The sequence below is a fragment of the Mustela lutreola genome, chromosome 1 (genome assembly GCF_030435805.1).
Source record: "Mustela lutreola isolate mMusLut2 chromosome 1, mMusLut2.pri, whole genome shotgun sequence".
Lineage (NCBI taxonomy): Eukaryota > Metazoa > Chordata > Mammalia > Carnivora > Mustelidae > Mustela > Mustela lutreola.
Genome location: NC_081290.1, coordinates 135,623,068 through 135,646,150, shown reverse-complemented (window position 1 = coordinate 135,646,150; position 23,083 = coordinate 135,623,068). Strand labels below are relative to the sequence as shown.

The following is a 23,083-nucleotide window of genomic DNA, read 5'->3' as shown; positions in this document are numbered from 1 at the left end:
ATAGTTCCATTTTTAAGTTGAAATGATAATTTGTCCAAGGCAGATGATCTTGTTTTTCCTAATGAAAATGCAGAGAACCTAATGTTTGGAAATATCTTGTAAAATCAGATATGATGATGGGGTAGTGAGCTGACTTTGGAAGCAAGGAGAGAGGATGTTTAAGAACATCTCACAGAGGTGCTGGGTTGCTTGATAGGTCAAGCACCTGCCCTCTACTCAGGTGATGATCCTGGGGTGCTGGGATGGGGCTCCCTGCTCAGAAGGAGGCTGCTTCTCCCTCTCCATCTACCACTCTCCCTGCTTGTGCTTTTTTTTTCTATCAGATAAATAAAATCTTTTTTTTTTTTAAATGGCATCAGCTTCCACTCAAATCACGTAATAACAAAGAAAATTTCTCCAAAAAGGAAAGAGAGAGAGGCAAGAAGAGAGGAACTGTCTCAGAAGAAAAGAAGGGGATGCAGCAAACAGGTCTTAATGTACTGATTTTGTGTCTTTGTTTAACAATGTACCTATCTATCCATGTGCATTCTAATCTTGATTTTGTCACTCACAAGCTTGTGATATTAAATGTTACCTCTCTGTACATCTGTTTCCAAATTTGAAGAATGGGGATAATAATAGTACCAATCCCATAGGAGTTCAAGATTAGATGAGTTAAACCTCTAAACAGTGTTTGGCACATACTAAGCATTATATAAGTATGAGCAAAAATATAAAATAAATTTCTATTCTTTTCACAACATTTCAGTATTTTTGCTTATGTTTTCTATTTCATTCTACCTTGTTTATACGGTATAGTGTTTTTGTTTTCAACTTTGCTCACCTTTCTTCTTTTATTTTAAATGCAATGTCTCAGCCTGTCATAATCTTTTTAACCCTCTTCACTATCTTCTTATCTGACATGTCGAGCATTTGATGGCTCACTTTCTCTGAGCTACCTCAAAGCCAGGCTGTAGAAGCTATAGCAGTGAGACCCTAGTCCGTACACCATGATGAGTCTGACACCAGCCGTTCCCCTGACAGATTCCTCAGCCCAGTTAAAGATGACTCCAGAAACTAATTCAGAAAGGGGATGTAATATATCTCCCAGGAACCGAAAACCTCAGTACAAAGAATACACTTGATTAACTGAAAAGTATTTTTTCATGAAAACTCTGCTAAATTGAAAATTTCAACATACATGAACACATAAACACATAAACACACAGACACAGACACACACACACACACACACACACACACACACACACACAACACACTTTTTTCCCTTTGAAGGGAGGAGAAAATAGAGGCAAAAAAAAAGTTGCAACAGTCTTAGAATAACTGACTGGATACTCGATAAAAAGTCAGTCTAGTCTTGATTTACTTAAGACAAGGGAGGACTCCTCTTTATATTGGAATTAGCCCAGTCCCGGTGCCATACATGCAAGACTGGGTTGCCACAAACCTTTCACTACAGATTTGTTTAGTCATTCTGCTACAGAAATACTTCTGTCATCAGTAGACCTTGTGTGTGCCCAGTTACCATTCTCTGAAAAAAACATTTCCCAAGAACCTGTACAACTGTCTATGTGAAATAACATGTAAAACCTTTGAACTACATAAAATACACAACATTTAGGATTTCCAGTTTAATCCTGACCTTCTAAGCTCAGCTTCTAATTCAGCTTCTAAGCAGAATATAGCCTTAACAGATAAGAAACAAGAGGAAATTTAGTCCACACTCCTTTCATTCTAACCCATTTGTATAGGAAAACTTGGAAAACGACCCTAAAAAGTCACTTTTTTATTAATTTGACAAAGAAATAGCTACTATCAAAACTGCCCCAGCAAGGGCACCTGGGTCGCTCAGTGGGTTGGGCCTCTGCCTCCAGCTCAGGTCACGGTCTCGGGGTTCTGGAATCCAGCCCCGCATCGGGCTCTCTGCTCAGGAGGGAGCTTGCTTCACCCTCTCTCTCTGCCTGCCTCTCTGCCTACTTGTGATCACTCTCTGTGTCAAATAAATAAAATAACATCTTAAAATTTAAAAAAAAAAAAACTGCCCAGCAAATCATAAGCAGTATATTCACTGACCTCTGACACACAGAGAACTGTCCATCCACTGCCCCCTTCTTCTTGGCCTCACACCCAACGGGCTCTGGACTCCCACTCTTAACAACACCCAATGACCAGGCACAAATCAAATGGGGAATTATAGCAGATGTCTAAATAATTCAGACCAAATACTTTCACCTGAAACAATACAATAATCAAAAGAAAAGTATTTTACCCTGAGTTTACTACAAAATTATCTCAAGCCTTTTCATTGTATTATTGGCCCATTTCCTGCCCATGAGAACCCACCCTCTCACTCAAACATGGTCCTAAAGATTCCGGTATTTTTACTGCTTATCCAAATGCTGCCTGTAAATTACCAACCGAATCTATCATCTAATCATCTTAGTAGTGTCTCACAAATGGCAAAGAACAAAACAAAAAAGTTTCACCCATATATATTTCATATATATTCTTAACTTCTTACAATAATGTACACCACTATTTTCTGTACAAAAATTTAAGGGGGCACTTTTTTTCTAGGTATAATTCCTATGAATATTTATTATTTTAATATAGCTTAGTTTTAGTATAGCTGAGTTATTAGATATGCAATATAATGCCAATAATTCTTCTACCCCTGTAATGTTTTAAATAAAACACTCACAAATAAAGAAATAAAGTTCTTTAAGAAACTCTGTACTGACTGTTGGTTTGAGAAAACTTCCAAAAAACGCGTCCTTCTCTTTAGCACAAGTAACTTTTTTCACATTAAAATTTAATGTAGACACCCGAACAGGCCAACACAAGTACTATTTTTAAAAGGAAACCTCACCCAATATCAGTTATTTATATTCCATACTCCTAACCTCCAACAACATATGATTCATTCTGCACACGGCACACAAACCTGGAGCTGGCCTTAAGAACCACAATGCCCTCACATAGTCCCCCTCCCCCGCCGCGAAATGTTTACACTCTCCCAGGACTAGGGGTTCTGATTTGGAATATATAACTTAGGAATCGTAAGACTTTACTGTAAATGGGCAGTGAGTTGAGAGATGTCTGGATCACATTCCCAAATAACAGCCTTTATGTATTCTAGGAAGCACAGTGCATATCCGACCTTTGTTAATAAATTCTCGTAAGTATTTTAACGAATACGTAACTGTCCTTCCTTGGACAACTTCAGTTTTGCCAGTGCTGGTCTTGAAGCAAGATTAAGTACCTCATCTCATCCTCCAAAGTAAACTCCTCCACAAAGCATCACGGGGCATAGTGGATTCGGCTGACTTTCCCATTTGACATTTTTGCCATCCCCAAAGGTTTTCTAAAGCCACTGGCCATTAAGTCTTTCTCTCCCTGACTGTCCACACAGTCGCTGAAAGTGTGCCTCTCCTTTTTATCCCATTTAGCCCATTCCTCAGCACAGGAAGGCCCAACTCTTCTAGAATTCATCAGAGCAGTCTTCTAACAGAATCTTGTTTCTTCCTAAAGAGTGGGTTCTACTGCCCCCCAAAAATAACATTTTCTACATATAGTTGGAGTATGCTAAAGTGATTTATTTCAATCCTTTCCTGATTTTACCACTTAACACACCCTCTGGCCCTCCCAGGCCCTGTCCATCCACCTTCAGCACACCCATACCCATTTAACAGCACACAGACAGGAAACTGTTCTAAGAAACTGAAAACACTGATAAGTTACATTGCTATAAACTCCCTCCCAGACTTCAGTCCATGCAGATAGCTCTAGACTCTCAATGGCCACATAAGAAATAGTTACATTGATTCATTGCTATGGGAAATACTCTAAAAAGGAAGACAGCCTAATTGTCTATCAGGAAATGGGTTCGAGGCCTCCTAGGCTAAAAAAGCTTGGGGAGGTGGTTTAATCTCTCTCTGGAGACAACAGAATCAGAGTATTCCTTCCAGATAGGAAAAAAAAAAAGAAATTATATGATTCCGTTTCACAATTCTATGTAACACTAATAAAGATTGGGTTTAACATTAGGAGCAATTTAAAATAATTTTACTCTAATCAAAAACCTATAATTTGAAAAATTAGCTAAACAGTAAATATTTCTGCATAGTGAATTTCTCTCCCAAAAGCATCTGACAAACTACATGATCATTATTCAAATGTTACACAAATGCATCTGGATGAAAGTTCTAGAATGTCTGCCAATGCAAAAGAAAAGGTATGGGCTGAAGTATCTTTCAATATCAAGCTACATCATTTTTTTGGTGTTGCTTTTATTTTGTTGTTAAGGATAGCTTTTCAAAGTATAGTCAAATATAACTGAGCTATATATAACAGCAGAAAATTAGCCTAACAAAATCAAAATTACTTAACATCTTTTACCCCCATAACTTTTAGAGTGTCCAATAATAGCTATAGAGAGGTGAAAAAAGGAAATCAATTGTTGCTTATTACAATATAAATTGTACATGCTTAATATAATTAAATTATATCTAATATAATAACATTTTATTCATATGCTTAATTTTATGAAATGTTATATATAATGTAAATATAAATATATACATAATATGTTACATCTTATCTATGTTATATTATGTACACATGCATTGTGTTGTAATATATAATGTTAGCATAAGATCCATCCCAAAAAGTTTTATCCTCCTGAAGAGGGAAAAATTGACCCCAAAGGACAACACCCTAAGCATTATATTCTCTCCAACAAGGTGGAAATTATTGAAGACATACATATCACCACTACCAGGGGCAGTGAAGAAAAAGACACAAGAATAATCTTATATCTTCTACTTTCCAGATGTGATTCACTTTAAGACCTGCTCAAATCCCCTCCATCTGAAAGTCCTTCATGCTCTCTCTCTCAACCCCTTGTAGAATTTGAGTCAATATCTTCACATTAAGTATTTGGTAAAATACTGTTGTTTCTTGTTCCCTTTTGTAAGTATCTCTTCAATTTGCAGAATGTCAGTCATAGAGCAAGTACCTGCTTTTAATTAACTAGGCCCATTAGAAATACAAATATAATAAAGCACAGTAATAAAAGATGCATATCATTTACTTACCCCTACTACCCACAGTTTGACTCCCAAACATGAAGTGGTTTGAAAGCACTTCTATCAGGTATTTCTAAATGCCTAGTGAATGAATGTCATTAGTTGTCCAATTAGGGTGATTTATACCTCAAAGTTGTTAGTAGGGTCTTTTTTATAATAAAGTTCTTATTACCTAGGTCTGGGAACTGAGATCATGGAAAATATGGTATGGTCTAAACTGAGAGCCTTCTTGGCATCTTGGAAATGTTGGCAGAGGTATAAATGCTTTGCTTATGCTACTGTCTTTACAGTAGAGTCCATAAATATATTAACTCTATTCTATGAATTCTGGGGGAAATACCAGCTAGTCTCACCCTTCTGTACATTCATTTAGGAAACACACTCTCATTCATTCCCTCTCCCCATATACACAGGTCATTGAAATTACAGCCATCATTGGCTAATTTCAACATTAAAATATCAACAGCACCAATGATAAGATTCTTAAAACTATTCAGGAAAAAATACTTCATGTTCCCAAAAGTTACATGTAATTTTTTAGGATAGAGTTTTTGCAAACTGAAGGAGAGTCTAAAGAGAAGGAGAATTGTTTATTAGAACGGTATCAAGTACCCCCAACTCCCATCTATCCAGCAATATGAATTGACAATAAAAAAGCATACCAAGAAGGTGGCTCAGTGGGTTAAGCCGCTGCCTTCGGCTCAGGTCATGATCTCAGGGTTCTGGGATCGAGTCCCGCATCGGGCTCTCTGCTCAGCAGGGAGCCTGCCTCCTCCTCTCTCTCTCTGCCTGCCTCTCTGCCTATTTGTGATCTCTCTCTATCAAATAAATAAATAAAATCTTTAAAAACAAAACCAAAAAATGGGAAAAATGGGTCTTAGAAATATTTAAAATAATTGACACATAGTTCAGTTCTTACAGCTAGTGCAAAGCTTAGATTTGTCCTCAATATACAAACCAACAATTTAGACACAGGAGTAAAATTATTACACTCTTTTAATGAAGATTCTCCAGTCCAGTCCACAGTGATCAGTAAAGAGAAAATCAGTTGTTGAAATGGACTTGAGAGGTACAGTAAAATTGCGTACCACTCACATATATGAAAACGTGGAACTCTTTTAATCTCAGACATGATAGTGGACAGTGGAACACTGAAATCAACTGAAAACCAAGTATATATGGGGAAGACTCTTCCAAGCAACACTTAGCCTAGAGGTTGTTCTATTGGGAAAAAGTAAATTTAAGGACAGCTTAGAGAATCCTTCCCATACATTAACACATAGAAGGAAGCATTTCATCAGGTATTTTGCAAATGCTCAATGCCTCCAAAATCTCCTGCAGCTCCTGAATTTGGAAGCAAAAATTCTTTCGGGGGACTGAGATCTGAGTCACTGCATGCAGAAACTAATGTTAAATGCATGCTTTCTGATGCCCTAGAGAGTGACTTATATGAACAGAAAAGATTTAGAATTTAATTAGGTTTTCAAAATTCAACATTCAACTTAGTAGAGGTACAAATTATAAATTCAAGATCCTAGTTATTCTATAAGCATTTAAGTTCAGTTTACAAATCATATTGATGCAGATTCTATACTCTTACCTTAAGGGGAAATTTGTTCACTTCATTAAATTGTCTTAAAAATTTCAAACTGTAAAAATAAATTTAATATGTTCAATTTCCTTTTTAAGTCCCTTGTTCGACTGACCGACAAATGTTCATAACTTTTTAAATAATGTGGTAAATCTACTATAGTAAACATACATGGTCATTCTTTCTTTTAATTTTATTTAAATTAAACAAAAACAAAACAAAACAGTTCACTCCTTTGTCCCACACACACTCCCCATACACGGTTATTCTTAAGTTCTCTAAGTGCTCTAATACAGTTTACAAACTTGTTAAGATTTCAGCTTAAAAATCATAATTCACATATTTTCCTATTAGCATTACAAGGTTAATCTTTAGACATCACAATCTACCAAATTTTACAAAACATTTTAAGTTTCAAAAGCACTTAAAACCCCAATAATATATAAATTATTTCTCAATCTCCTTAGTGGGGGCGCCTCGGTGGCCCAGTGGGTTAAAGCCTCTGCCTTCAGCTCTGGTCATGATCCTGGAGTCCTGGGATCGAGCCCTACATCAGGCTCTCTGCTCAGCAGGGAGCCTGCTTCCCTCTCTCTCCGCCTGCTTCTCTGCCTATTTGTGATTTCTCTCTCTCTGTCAAATAAATAAATAAAATATTTTTAAAAAATAAAATAAAATAAATCTCCTTAGGGTTTAAAATTCTTACCCCAGGGGCGCCTGGGTGGCTCAGTGGGTTAAAGCCTCTGCCTTCAGCTCAGGTCATGATCTCAGGGTCCTGGGATCGAGCCCCGCATCAGGCTGTCTGCTCAACAGAGAGCCTGCTTCCCCCCTCTGTCTCTGCCTGCCTCTCTGCCTACTTGTGATCTCTGTCTGTCAAAAAAAAATGAATAAAAAAATCTTTAAAAAAATAAATAAATAAAATAGAATTCTTATCCCAAAGGGAAAACAGCTATGTCAAGCCACATGGTTTTGGGGGTTACCTTCCCAAAGAAATGTAGGCAATGTTGGGGGTTATAACCTTCAGTTGACTTAAGTGTCAAAGCTGCAGATGTTTGGGGCAATTTTTCTCAGCATATTGAGCCACTGTAATAATTTCTATTTCATGAACTGCAAAACTTAGAGAAGAGAGCAATGATGACCTACCCACATCCCTAGCTTTATGACCTATCCTCATCTAATTTTCAAGACAAGTTGGACTTGGTAATTCCCTCCCAGATGATTATACTGCTAATTTGACTATGTATTTCCTTGACTCTTGAAATAATTAAATAATTTCCATCCTGTTTCAGAGACAGTTTCCTTCCTTTCATAATCACCTATTTGATAGAACCACACAGCTCTTACAAATATTGAAATGGTATCCAACTGCATGCTTAATATTGCTCATGGCTTTGTTTGATAGTTTGGCCACAACTTCCATGGTCATCCTCCTGATGACTAAGAGCCCTTTGTAATTAGCCCTTTGGTTCTGATACAAGCAAGCAGCCAGAGTGGTGTGGCTCAACACAGCATGGACAGCATCTTACTAAGAAGCAGATCAGGAGGCAACATAAAGTCAAGTCTTTATAGAGAAAGGACCAGAACAAGAAAAAAGACCAGCCTAGATTGGAGCATTAACATCAAATCAGCCTGTGATCAGATGCACATGCCAGGTTCTGTGGATACAGCAGTAAACCTGGCAGAGATATCCTCAAGGTCACAGAGAAGGCAAAACTGTGCATTGCTATCACATATGCCCTGCCGTGGAGAACAGGACGTACTTCCATGGTCACAGTTAACAGTTTGGCAAAGGGCATAAAACTGTATCTAATACGTTATTCATTCTGAAGTTTTCATTCATTCATCATTTTCAACACTGCACTGAGAAACTACTATAGACCCAACACACACCAAATAGTCCCCACTGAAATGTGCAGTCATTATCCTGGTTCCAGAAGAAGACAGCTTAGTTAGTCTCTTTTAAAAAGGGGAGGACAGGGACACCTGGGTGGCTCAGTAGGTTAAGCAGCTGCCTTCGACTCAGGTCATGATCCCAGCATCCTGGGATCGAGTCCCACATCGGGCTCCTAGCTCCGTGAGGAGCCTGCTTCTCCCTCTGCCTCTGCCTGCCACTCTGTCTGCCTGTGTTCGCTCTCGCTCGCTCTCTCTCTGACAAATAAATAAATAAAATCTTTTAAATAAATAAATAAATAAAAAGGGGAGGACACATCACTTTATAATTTGGCTTCTTTGAAAATTAGCACTGACATTATGCGATGGGCCCTAAATTTGATTAAATTATGATTTTCATTAGATGTTGGATTTGTTTGTTTATATTTGACATTTTAATAATGTTTACATACCAGATAACTTTATATAATTTAATTTATAAATGGCTATACATCACCACAAGCTTCTAACATTTTTAGTGTATTTGTCAATTAAGAAATTAGCAAAAAAGAAAAAAAGAAATTAGCAAGAAGTATGGTTCTCTATAGAGAAGGAAAACTTCAGCACAAGCAATGATTTATATTACTAACTTGTAACTGAATATACACTATATTTTTGAGGCTTCATTTTATAACTCTGATTTTTGTCATAAATGAACTAAAGAGTGATAAGGACGTGACAATTTGGCTTTTTGGTATAGGTGAAAATAGGCTGTCCCTGTTTGATAAACAAAGGCAGTATAGACAAAACCAAATGTGCCTATTAAGGACTCAGAATTTTCCTTCTGCAGCCTCATTACACTTCCTAAAAATAACCCCCTCAAGGGGTTCCTGGCTGGCTCAGTCTAGAAATGTGACTCTTGATCTCAGGGTCTTGATCTTAAATAAACTCCTCAAGTTACCAGTCCTTTTTATAGTGTAACTATTCCTAACATATTTGCTAAGTCTTTCCTCATGCATAAATAACAGCAGTTTATGTGTATTTTTACAGGGGATTAATTAAGATCACATGTGACAAGATCTTTAAAAAATTTACTTTTTTTATTTTTCTTTAAATTTTTTTTTCAACAATAGTCACTCTTTCTGCATCTTCAAGTTCCCACAGAGATATTCTCCAATTCGTCACGTGTAGCAGGTATGGGAAATCAGTTCAAGTAAGACTAAACTGGAGGTTGTTTATAAAAAGATGGATGGGGAGCTATGTCAGGAATAAATGCTTGGCAGTAAATGAGCCTGTACACATCCCTGCGTGTTTACAACCCAAAGTTCACAGACAAAATCCTCTCAGTTGTTATTCAGATTACTACTCTATTTTAATATCCACGGAAGAAAGGAAAAGCCAAAGGTGGAAGAGGAGAAAATGTGGGACCACACTAACCAGTAAGGTTCTCCAAACCTACCTCGGAGGGCATCTAGTTAGAATCCTCACAAAAGTAAAAGCAAATTTGGCCAATTTTTTAGAACCCTGGCAGAATATCTGACCAGATTTAGAGAAAGGAGCAATAACTCAAAAAAACTTCTTGAAAGAAGAAAGCTTTTGAGAAAAGACTTCTTAAGATTTCATTTTTAAGTAACCTTTACCCCGAAACATGGGGCTCAAACTCAACAACTGCACTGCCAACTGAGCAAGCAAGGCACCTCAAGAGTTTTTTTTTAATAAGCCACTTAGATAAAAGAGAAGACTCTTTATTTCCTATAGTAGCTATGGGTAGGAGTAAAAACAAGGAAAATGAAGGCTCTTTTACAGATGCAACTGAAATCTATAAATACAAATAAGCCAATTTTAAAGTTAAAATAATTTAAAGTGATTGCTCCACTCATGATTATCTTGCCATCGTCCAGATAAAACGTAACTGTCTATACAGTATTTTAGTCTATTTATCTTTAGAGTATCATTCACTATATATCCATATAATATCCACATGAGACTCATTTATCTATATTTTGTACTGCTTTCGTGTTTTCCAAAGACTGACTTTGACTCTTGAGGAAATACAATAAGCAGATTTCTCCTCGGGTGAGCACTATAAAGGTCCTGTTGCCTGTGTGGACTTAGCGCAGTTTCCCAAAAGTTCATTAACTTAATTCCCATAAAGCTGATTATGGGAAGAATCTGGCTTAACATTTACTGAGTTCCCACAATGAATGAGACTGGCTTCTTCTAGTAAACGTCAAAAAAAAAAAAAAAAAAAAAAAAGAAAAGAAAAGAAAAAGAAAGATCTGTGCTGAACAATGTCACAGTTTGAGACAAATGAAACTGTTTCGGTAAGACTGTACTTATATGTCCCACACTGCACCTAAAACACACACACAAAATAGGACAGAAGACGTTTTATTTTGCAAATGTCTAACGTTTCCAGCAGTTTCCCCTGCAGATCCGTTTTTACACTTGCTAGATCAAGAACAGACAGGGGAACTCTTTGACCCCTGCATGTCTATGCAGCACACATTTTATATGGAATAAAGTAACATGGCCACTGGTTATACAGCATGTAAGTTAAGCTCAACATGTGTGAAAGAGTGAACCCGGGTCAGGGCCGGGGGGTGGGGGGGAGGCCTGGATGGCTCAGTGGGTTAAGTGTCTGACTCTTGGTTTTGGATCAGGTTATGATCTCAGGTTCATGGGACCAAGCCCTGAGTCAGGCTCTGACTAAGGGGCTTTTGTCTGTTAACTTTGGGTTATAAATAAATAAACTTTTTTTTTTTTTTTTTAGTAAATCCAAGTCAAGAAACTAAATAATTCATTTCAAGATATGCAACAGCACTGCCTGAAAGTGTGACCAGCAGAGAAAATAAAATAGCATATACATACTGGGTATTCAGTAAATATTCTCCAAATTAAATTAAAAATATTAGCTACACTGACAAAAGCCTACATTCTCTTTTCATCTTGGAAAGTTGCCTTTATCCTGGACTGCCATTTTTAAAACTATCCCTTGGCTAGAAAAGGAAAAAGAAGAAAGGTATTCAGAATTTTGGTCAGGGAGGTGACAGCCTAACATTTATATAGAACTTTTCCTATCCTGAACTCATGGTCAAGCTTATGATTTGTGCAAGCTGTTGAGCTGAGCTCTAGAAACAAAATATTTTGTGGGGGGAAAAAATGGACAATGGCAATGAATGGCAGCTGTGTAGTAAAGAGAAGATTTTCTAGTTTTGAATAATTTAATGTAGTAAGAGAAAATGGGTATTCCAATCAGACAGCATCATTCTGGGATGTGAACATCTGAGTGTTTACCTGCATATGCAAATACATGAGATAATTGTTGTTTTTCTCAATTCCCTGAACACACATAATCACAGCAAAGCATGCTTTTAGGAACCTGAATTTAAGTTAAAGGTTATATTTAGTCTCATTTTTAAAAATGAGTGATCTGCATCCATTTTTTAGTCTTCGTTTGAAAGCAAATGTCTTAAAAATGAAAGGTATTATTGTTGTTATTAGGACAGAACTATAATGTTCAGCAGTGACTTTAGAGTAAACAGATTTCTATTTAACAAAACACACAGAAGGGGCGCCTGGGTGGCTCAGTGAGTTAAGCGTCTGCCTTCAGCTCAGGTCATGATCTCAGGATGCTGGAATGGAGCCCTGCATCCTGCGGGCTCTCTGCTCAGCAGGAAGCCTGCTTCCCCCACCCCCCTCGCCCCCCCACCCCCGCCCTGCCTGCCTCTCTGACTTCTTGTGGTATCTGTGTCAAACAAATAAATAAAATCTTTTAACACACACACACACACAGAGAATATTTACTTGCAGTGGGGAATTGCTGCTGAGTTTATTATAATTCATTCATTTCTCATTTAAGAGTCAGCTCCACAACACTCTACGCGAGCCACCTTATCCTTCAAGGATTACTGTTTGAAGACATTTAAATATGTAGGTAATCATCTGAAAATAATAAAAGGCAGTGTAACACAGACTGGATCTTCTCTAAAGCCACATTTCATCAGAAAGATCTGGCTGCTGGATTGCCTGCAAAACACAATATCTTGAATTTTGAAAGAGAAACCTTCAGAGGAGTGGACCAGCAACAATTCCAGTAATTAACAGGAAGGGAAGGGAAGAGTAAATTTCAATGTATTTCGAATTTGAGCTCTTGTGGCCCATCAGCTGGCTTTCAGATAAACCTCCTCCTCTAGAGCATTTTCAGGGGCATGATTTGAATGCCATTTCACGAGGGAAGGGAAAAGTAAAACCTGGGATGTATGCCTCTGACATTCAAAAGAGCACACAGCTCTTAGTACACAACACTCAAGGGTTCATGGTTTAAAGGTCAAAAATTTTACTAAGTACATTTTTACTGGTTATCTTTAGAACTTTAACTTAATGCTTAAAAATCCAACTAATTTTTAAAATGTCTCAGGAGGAAGAGTCCGGTTATAGCAGACAACAAATGTAGCAAGCTATCAATGATATTTGGGCAGATTTCTCTCCATTATGCAAAACTAGATGCATCACAATATAATAGAAGTATATACATAAGAAAAATACCAGTTCTATCCTCTTGTTATCATACCTCTGGTCTGCTAACTGGCATAAAATCAACATTGCTGGGGCACCTGGGTGGCTCAGTGGGTTAAGCCGCTGCCTTCGGCTCAGGTCATGATCTCAGGGTCCTGGGATCTAGCCCCGCATCAGGCTGTCTGCTCAGCAGGGAGCCTGCTTCCTCCTCTCTCTCTTTCTCTGCCTGCCTCTCTGCCTACTTGTGATCTCTCTCTGTCAAATAAATAAATAAATAATCTTAAAAAAAAAAAATGAACATTGCTCTTCAATACAGCTTTGTTTTGTGATGCATATTTTTGGCATTTTTGAGAAACTTCATTTATTCCACAAACATTCCTTGAGTGGTCACTATGTCCTACACAGAGTACTGAACGTTTGGGATAAATACCACCCCCGACCACAAAAAGCTCACAGTCTACCGGGGAGCACTCGGACCAACACCGGGAAAGACCTTAATGGAGGTAATAGTAATTGTTGACACATGCTGAACTAAGGACCTTATATTTACTACTTCACTTAATCATTACATTATCGTCATTTCATAGGTGAAAAATTTAGGACCTACAGAGCAGTAATTAATTCGCAATTAAAAATTGGAAGAGACAGGGTTTGAACAAAAGCCCCCTGACATTGATGGATACAGTGGAGACCTTTATGTGACAGCTCATCAAAGAACTCTGGAAAACAAAGAAATGGGAGTAAGAAAATTGGGGAGGGGTGAGGAAGGAGGTTTTGAAGAGCTTTCACTTACACTGAGGCTGTGAAAGAATAAAGTAGTCAGGACCTGAGCAGTTTCTTTACAAATTTTTTTGGAAAAATAAGTTAGTTTGCCAAAGTAAATCTTCGAATTGCCCTGGATTTATTTAGCTCCGTGAAGAAACAACCATAGAGACGTTCTCAAACACCGATGAACATGTTCACTGTTCCTACTGAATGAAGCAAATTAAGATGTAGAACTGAAGAGAAGCAGGAACACCTCGTGTTTTAAAAATCGAGAGAAGGCAAACATTTGTGAACAAGAAACAGTGATATGGGAGAAGAGGTCCTTTGGGGCCGTTGGTTGGAACAGGCGAGCCTCTGCAGCTCTCATGTGAGGACACAGACAAGGAAGCCCCCTCCAAGTGGGCAAAGTCAATGGAGCACATTTTCCAGATTGATTGAAAGTGCAGAAAATTTTTTAACAAATTAGCCCATCTTCTTAGTAACTAGAAGCGAGCAACTTCATGGAATTATTTTTTGTAGACTATACGGTTTCAGCCCCACCACAATCCTGGGAGGTGGGAGTTTTTAAGTATTCCTATTTTATAGATAAGAAGCGCAGGTAAACAAGTTAAAAGTGTAAAACTACTTACGAATAAAGTAACTGGGATGCACTTGGTACTTTAATCTTTCCTATCAAAATGATCTATCCTATGCCTGATTGCCTCAGGATCATGTTCTCAATTCAAAAAGCATATCTTCAAGATTTTACACAAATCGCTATGCTAGCTGTTTACTGGGGCGGGGGAGGGGGGGAGAGGGAAACCATATGCTCTCCACCCGCCCCCCCAGGAACTCCTTGTATGAGACTCTCTGCTACAGAATTACCCAAGTAATCCTGCATAATACATTAATGAATGATAATATGCTAATGCTCTTTTTCTCAAACAAAATACTAGTTCCAAAATAAGTTTTTTGGAAAATAAAGGGGAGTTCCACGGGGAAAAAAGATTGGGAAATACTGTATAAATGTATTATACTGTATATATAATACTATATCTAACTAAGGTCAGATATTCTGCCAGGGTTCTAAAAAATTGGCCAAATTTGCTTTTACTTTTGTGAGGATTCTAACTAGATGCCCTCCGAGGTAGGTTTGGAGAACCTTACTGGTTAGTGTGGTCCCACATTTTCTCCTCTTCCACCTTTGGCTTTTCCTTTCTTCCGTGGATATAAAATAGAGTAGTAATCTAAATAAGTTTTTTGGAAAATAAAGGGGAGTTCCACGGGGAAAAAAGATTGGGAAATACTGTATATATGTATTATACTGTGTATATATAATACTATATCTAACTTGGAGATTTAAAATATACGTTTGCTTATTTAAGGACTCTGAGAAGGTATGTAACAAACAAGCCTATTTATTTTCATTTACCTAATATTTCTCAAGTCAAGCTGAACTAATGTTCCAACGAATATACTTTGGGAAAGACTGGGTTATATGTCACTCCTTATAAGAGTTATTTTTGTATTTGTCAAAAATATCTTGGAGCGCCTGGGTGGCTCAGTGGGTTAAGCCTCTGCCTTCGGCTCAGGTCATGATCTCAGGGTCTTGGGATCAAGCCCCACATCCGGCTCCAGCCCCGAGCCCCGCATCGGGCTCCCTCGTCAGCAGGGAGCCTGTTTCCCCCTCTCCCTCTGTCTGCCTCTCTGCCTACTTGTGATCTCTGTCTGTCAAATAAATAAATAAAATCTTTAAAAAAAAATCTTTCCCCCAAAAAAAAAATCTTTCCCAAAGGAAGTGACTGCAAAGGTGGGGATTTCACCCCCATGCTATGCCAATAAAGGAGATGATGGTTGGCAGATGATTCCTTTGCCATCTCTCAAATCAGTTTCCATAGAAAGCTGGTACTTTGCCTAAGCACAGGATATAATGTTAGAGGCCAGTCCCATTTCCTCTCTTCCAAAAGCCAATCACAAGTCAATCAAATACACAATTTCTGGCAAGAACTACAATGACTCACTCAGGTCTAAAAATAACTCTTGACCATATGTGGTACACATCTAGATCCTTCTCCAGAATCTAACATCTATGTTCACCAACTGTAAGGTCTTACTCAGTTATAAGCATTTCCCACTAATATATAACATACTAATCTGGTATGAAAAAGGTCATACAAAATAATCAAAATCTCTACTTTTTTTTTATTTGTGTAGAAATTCTGCCAACGTTAAATGTTCCATCACAATATTTGGCAAATACGTACTGACATTCATACACTTTAAATTTTAACAGATTTTGGAAGGAATAGGTCCAAAATAATCATTCCAACCTTTGAAAGAGAAAAATCTATGCTCTAAAGAATGTTTCTAAGATAGCATTTTAGCTATAAATCAGATTTGCCTCCCAAGAGCAATCTTAAACTACATGTAAAAGAATTCATGTTTTAAATAAACTGATCTTAACTCCTGTTTAATTCTGGGAAGAGTGGTCGGGGAAAACAGATTCCATTGTTTAGACATAAATTAATAAAGGTTTCTTTTACGAGTACTGCAATGATGGATATGCATTCCAGAGAGATTATGTTTGGGTTTGAGAACTTGAATCCTTAGATACAGAAATATCTTTAAAGTATAAGATATAAGCAAACAGGAAGAAAAATAACGACACGATGAGTCTTGGCACGTATCATATGTAAGAGAACTCATCTGAGCATCTAGAGTCAGCCAACAGCACAGTTCGACAGAGACCCAGTCTTGGCCCAGCCTTCATCCTATTCCTGCATCTGGGATCCAGACTAACGGAGTGTGAGTAGATGAGACTGGTTCCAAGACCACGTGTGGCTCTTCTAACTGAAGATGGAGGCCACCCTCAACCCTCCTGTTACCCAGCTTTGCAGATCTCGAAGTCATACAAAGTAATAACGGAGACCCAACATTCAGCGAGCCCGGAATCAAGTCACTTCTTGCGGTGCCATAACAGAATAGGCACGGTATTTCCTTGCTGATCAATTCAAAACGGAATTTTCTTTCCCTTGGGGTGAATTCAAATGTAGATTATCTGACAGAATTAATCATTTTCAGTAGATGAGTTTCAGCTCAGACCACAGCCAAGTACCACGCAAGTATCATGGTCACTTCTTTCCACTCAGGAAGAGAGCTGGGGGTGTGAATTAATACCTTGCATCCCTAACCTGTTAACTTAACCAAGTAAACCTCTCACTTGCCAGGAAAGTATTATGGATAGAGGTTTCGTTTTGGGAGAGCTCTTTGATTATACTAACTAAATACTAAGACATTAGTACCTTTTTTTAAAGCCCAGAAAAAGAACTTTTTTATGAAGAGTTTATTTATTTGTTTATTTGAAAGAACCAAGAGTGAGGGAGCACAACATGGGGGAGGGAGCAAGGTGGAGAGTACAGGGAGAGGGAGAAGCAAGGAGCGCAAGGCAGGGCAGGATCTCAGGACCCGGGGATCCTGACCTGAGTTGAAGACAGGCGCTTAACCAACTGAGCCACCCAGACACCCCCAGTAAAAGAATTTTTGATTAAGAAAACTAATAAAGGGGCGCCTCGGTGGCTCAGTGGTTTAAGCTGCTGCCTTCGGCTCAGGTCATGATCTCAGGATCCTAGGATCGGGTCCCGCATCGGGCTCTCTGCTCGGCAGAGAGCCTGCTTCCCTCTCTCTCTCTCTGCCTGCCTCTCCATCTACTTGTGATTTCTCTCTGTCAAATAAATAAATAAAATATTAAAAAAAAAGAAAACTAATAAACTTGACACCTCTCTCCTACTAGAAGGTAAAATGAATTTGGGCAAGTTGATCAAAGTTTTAATCAAGTAAATGATTTTGCTAAGGCCAGTATTATTTCCTACCAGCTTAATCAGAAATATTTCAAACAAATAAGCATAAAACAGATATTCACAAGGCGAGAAAAATAGTTAAAACACTACCCTTAGATGCAGGGACCTCTGTCAAAACATACATCTGTACAAGCGACACTCCACTGGTCAATTCCACTGCACATATCCTGCCTTCTTGTCATCCAGTCTCCAATAACCGAACGTCCCCGGTGTACTATCTCCAGTCCTGCCACACTGCCCTTGCAGCCTTCATACTGCCCTTCCAACTCCGACTTCTCAGTTCCCCAGAGGGCAAGGACTAGCTTGTGCATCACTGCACAGCCTATAGAACTTGGCCACCTAGAGTGTGGGGTGCTCAAAAAAACACTGAGCGCATCCATCTCTACCTCAGAATAAGCGTAGACATTCTCTTTTTGTTTCTCAAAATATTTTACTCTACAAGGAATCTGAAAATCATTTAAGAATGATTTTTATATTTTTTATATTCTATATGGTTTTATATTTTCAAATAACTTTCCTAAAAAGTTAACTCATAGAGTACTATCAATCTTATATACTAATCAGACTTCCCTGTTTTCTAGTGTTAGAAATAAGAGAACAGGCCCAGAGTGGAGTCACTTAGGCTAACGTCCACATCACCAAACCGAGACTGAACTTACTTCCAGTTTTATCTGTCCCAGAGGTGGAATCTTATATGAGTCAATTAAGAGTCACCTGATCAACACTAGTTAGGGATTCTGCCTGATAGATCCCTGCCATCCCCTAAAGAAAGGTGAGCTTACAATAATCAGTTTGCTTTTTTGCCTAGTATAACTTCCTTGTTCCCACTCTCTTCTGCCTATTGAAGTCTTTCATTTTGTACAGCTCCTCAGAAGTCCTTTCTGTATGCTAGATTGGATGCTGACCCATTCATGAATCGGTGCATACAACCAGTAAGATCTTTGAAATTTACTCAGTTGAATTTTGCTTGTTAACACTAGTTCACTGAAAATTTCTAACGGATTTATCTCCTCTTATAAAGGGATGGAGAGAAAAATCACCCTTGTGGCTTTTTAGGGTTGGTTCATAACAGTTTATTTTTCCTTTTAAAAATACAATGGATAGGGACACCTGGGTGGCTCAGTTGGTTAAGCCAATGCCTTCAGCTCAGGTCATGATCCCAGCGTCCTGGGATCCAGTCCCACATCAGGCTCCTTGCTCGGCCGGGAGCCCGCTCCTCTCTCTGCCTCTGCCTACTACTCTGCCTGCTTATGACAAATAAATAAATAAATAAAATCTTTTTTTAAAAAATACAATGGATGGGGGCACGTGGCTGGCTCAGTAGTGTCTGCCTTCTGCTCAGGTCATGATCTTGGGGTCCTGGGATCAAGCCCCACATAGTGCTCCTTGCTCATCAGAAATTCTGCTTCTCCCTCTTCCTCGGTCTCTCTGCTCATGCTTTCTCTCGTTCTCTCTCTCTGTCTCAAATAAATTAAAAAAAAAAAAAAAAACTTAAAAACAAATAAAAATACAATGGTTAGGTGTGCCTGGCTGGCTCAGTCAGTGGAGCACGTAACTCTTGATCTTGAAATCGTAAGTTCAAGCCCCAAATTAGGCATGGAGCCTACTTAAAAATAATAATAAATAATAAAAATACAATGGATAGACACTTGTATTTTGTTAAGTAACCATGAATTTAAAGTTCCTTTCATTTAACAAGAACTATAAAACACATAATGTAAAACATTTGAGTTTACTTTTGCATGATGAATTAAATGGGGGGGGGAGGTGTCTTTATAAGGATTAAAACATTTTGCTTTAAAACACTGTTTTATTCAACTAGTGACGGATTTCATTTTTTTCATTATGTGTATTGATTGCCTGATTCAGGCCAGGTGCTGGAGGCACAGTCCCCCCTCATAGAGTTTGTAATCTAAAAAAGAAACCTGCAAATCTTAAAAGACTATTCATTCCAGGTATTGAAGTAAAAGAACTATTGTTTTCATCATCAGAAGCATATTGCATTCTAACAGTTATATCACTTTAGAATTGCATTTAACTTGAAACAAAACAACAAAAAAGTTAACATTAGCTTTCATATAATCTTAAAGAAACAGTGTAACACATTCTGAGGAACAATCTCTCATAGTAGAATAACAAAAGGTTCTAGGCAAGCAGGCAAGAGGAGAATCCCAAATACTTAGATTAACTTTACCTGTGCAGGATGTCATGGTTTTAGGGTATTTGAAATAATTGAAATGGAGTCATCACATTTTTAATTGTTCCTTATCTTCAGAGAACAGTATGAAACTAATCTTCAAACTTTTTAACTCTACATGCTGAGTCCTGCTAGACCCTCACTACATAAAATGTTTTCTAGATCTCATTTTAGGGTTTTGACAGCAAGATTATACCCTTTCCCTCATATTAGTTGAAGGTAAGAAAAGCTTCCTGTTTGAAGATTCATTATTGATCAAGCCCATACACTCAGCATTTTAAGACCAAAGTGTCTCTATTAATCACTTATTTTAATACTTTTCAGTTTGATTCCTAAATATCATTACAAAACTATTCTGGCCCTACCGTGAGAATTTTTTGCCTATTTTCTAGTTTCCTCTGTCATTTAAAAAAAAAAAATCAAGCATTCTATGCTAATGTTATTAGTCCAGATTATTTTAACATTACCTTTGCTATCAGAAGACCAGGACTTATATCATTTCAAGAGTTACATCATTTCTAAAGAACAGAAGCGTAATGAAAAATAGCCCCAAGAACATTATTGAAATCCATTTATTAATACCAAACTAATCACATTTAACATAAATAAAACGTGCCTTACATATGCATAAGATGGCTATATAGAACATAAACTGAAATAAAAACCTGGTCACAAACTACTCATCTCAACCGGCTAAAGCAGAGAAAATGGGATATTCCTTTTTTCCTTAGGCCATATGCAATTTCAGAACAGCAATGCCGGTCAGAGGCCACTTGTCCACCCTGGAAGAAGCCCTGTGTGTCTGCACACACCACCTCCCAGTGATGCCAGTATCTCTCCCTCCTGGAACCCCCACAGCAGCGCGCCTCCCTAATACGCACATACAGGTAGGGATGGGTACGAAGAGCCTGCAGGACCCAATAAGCTTGTCCTCTGGAAAGGAGGAAACAAATGAAGGACTCTTCCTCGTTTCCTCTAAGTCCTTGATTTCTGCACGGTATCTTTCTGCTCTCGTCTGCAAGGAAGGTAGACCTCCTCTCGGAGGACTCTGAATCTTTCTCCGGTCTTTGATACAGCAAAGTGAGAGTGACCGCCCGGTTTTTGCTGGCGTGTGGATCTGCGTGCTCCACGCTCCTACCTCCAGCCCTCCTGCCTTCCCGGCCCAAGCTCACGGAGGGGTGAACTAAGGGCTGGGGGGAGGGGGAGGTGCAGGAAGGACCGCAGAGATGGGGAACCCCGCAACCCACAACGCTCTAGGTCAGGTTCACGACGTCTGCATCCCTCCCTCCACTTGCTGCCTTCCACCCCAGGCGCCCTTTCCCATGAGGCACCCGTGGGCCCACCTTTTTTTCCTCCCGCTCCCCACCGCCCCTCGTCCAAGCCTCTGCGGCCCTCCGAGACGCCCCGAGAGATGGCGGGGTGCAGCGCCCTTACCAGGCTCATGGACACCGGGGTTGTCGGACAGCTCGATGACCAGGAGCTCCCGGCCCTCGAAGCTGCGCCCCACCGTGTAGATCCTGCTGATGGCGGTGCACTGCAGCCACACGGACACCAACGCCTCGCGCAGCTCAGGGTAACGGTGGTACTCGAAGGAGATGCCGTCCTCCTGCTGCAGCCGCCGGCGCCGCCTCATGCCCGCCGCGGGCGCCCCGGGCTCCTGGGCTCCGACGCCCAGCAGCCACCCGCAGGCGACCAGTGCCCCGCACAGCGCCAGCAGCGCCCGGCCTCCTTGCGCGGCCATCGCCCCGCGCCGCCGCTGCTCGTGCCTTCCTGCGCCCGCGGCTTCTTTTGTCTGGGCTCCCGGACTCTAGCGGGCCGGCGCGGTTGGGGGCGCCGAGTGCCGCAGGAAACTCCGCTTGCTTCACCTCTCGCGGGCCGACTGAGCGCCGCGCGCGGGGGCCACCCGGAGGACAGCGGCTAAGAGGCTGCGCGCCGGGCCGCAAGACTGGCCGCCCAGCCCAGGGGAGCTGCAGGACAAACCACTGCGAGGAGGGGGCCGGCGCGCGCGCGCGCGCGGGATTCGGGAGGGATCCGGGAGGGCGGCTTGCGTGCTTGGCTGGGAACCACGTCAAAAGCCAAATGGCGCCGGGGGCGACGCAGGTGAAGTGACAACTGAGGACTGCTGCGTCGGAGAACGTTGTTGTCATTGAGGGACCCGTGACACTGCGTGTGGAAAAATATTCTTGGATAGCTGGAGGGAGACTTTTAAAGAAACATCTGTTCTCAGCCAACCAGGGTTTCCATCTTGATACACAATAATTAGAGAATATTCCAGAAAAAAAAAAAAAAGGAAGTATTGGCAGCCACTTGCCCTTTCCCTATGATGTATCTTTAATGACTGCATTGATAGTCCAAACAGAAACCCAAAAGTTGGATTTGCATTTATTGCAAGGTCTGGCTGACAAACAGAAAACTGTGCACTTTGATTTGGAGGTTTAAGAGAATAAAAATGCATTCTATAATTTTGCAGATTCTGTCTTTAATTGTATTAAATGCCCGTTCCTGGATTCTTTCAGGGGGAAAAAAAAAAAAAAAAAAAAGCAAAAAGCGATTAGGCCTTTATTTGGCAGCGCCTGTGCCGACCCCATTCTGTAGCAACCCTTGGAAAAACAAAATACAACACTGGGTGTGCACCAGACAGAGGATTTAGTTTGAATTAAGATTAAGTGTTTCAGGAGAAGTTTATCTGGGTAGTTCTGGCTTAGAGTTTCTTATTAGATCGTAACCAGGGTATTGGCCAGGACCGCAGTCATCTGAATGCTTGATTGGGGCTGGAGCACCTTTTCCAAGAAAAATTTAAAAATAAAAAGATTACATTCTGTTATAGAAAGAAAATTCTGATCATGAGAGATAAGGGCTCATAACACTCCCAAAGTTATTGTAAAAATATCAGCTTTAAATGCCCAGCCTTAGTCAAGATATATATTCCTGGAGCAACTCTGAAACAGATGTTATTCTGAAAAGGTTGCCATTTGGATTTAAGTATAGTGCAAATATATAAATAAATAAATAATCCCCTGGACACTGTGAGGGTAATTTTTCATGTTAGACGTTTTTTCCTATCTTAACTTGCTCTTTCTCCACCTGTCTAGCAATGCATGCAGCTGAAAAAAAGCTTTCTCCTGGAAAAGGACATTTAGATGATTTTATTGGATCAAAAGAAAAATGTTTCTGGAAAAACTGGTTCCACACCCCTCTGTCTACATTTCCCATAGCATCATTT

General features: G+C 39.5%; 1 protein-coding gene across 1 annotated transcript in view; it reads right to left on the bottom strand.

Moving 5' to 3' along the window:
• CPE (carboxypeptidase E) overlaps positions 1-21,949 on the bottom strand; it is a 116,309-nt gene extending 94,360 nt beyond the window's left edge. The window contains exon 1 of the mRNA XM_059174715.1: positions 21,295-21,949. Within this exon, the coding sequence (XP_059030698.1) occupies positions 21,295-21,601 (307 nt within the window). The 5' untranslated portion in view covers positions 21,602-21,949. The remainder of the gene's footprint in view (positions 1-21,294) is intronic.
• Positions 21,950-23,083: the final 1,134 nt, after the last annotated feature.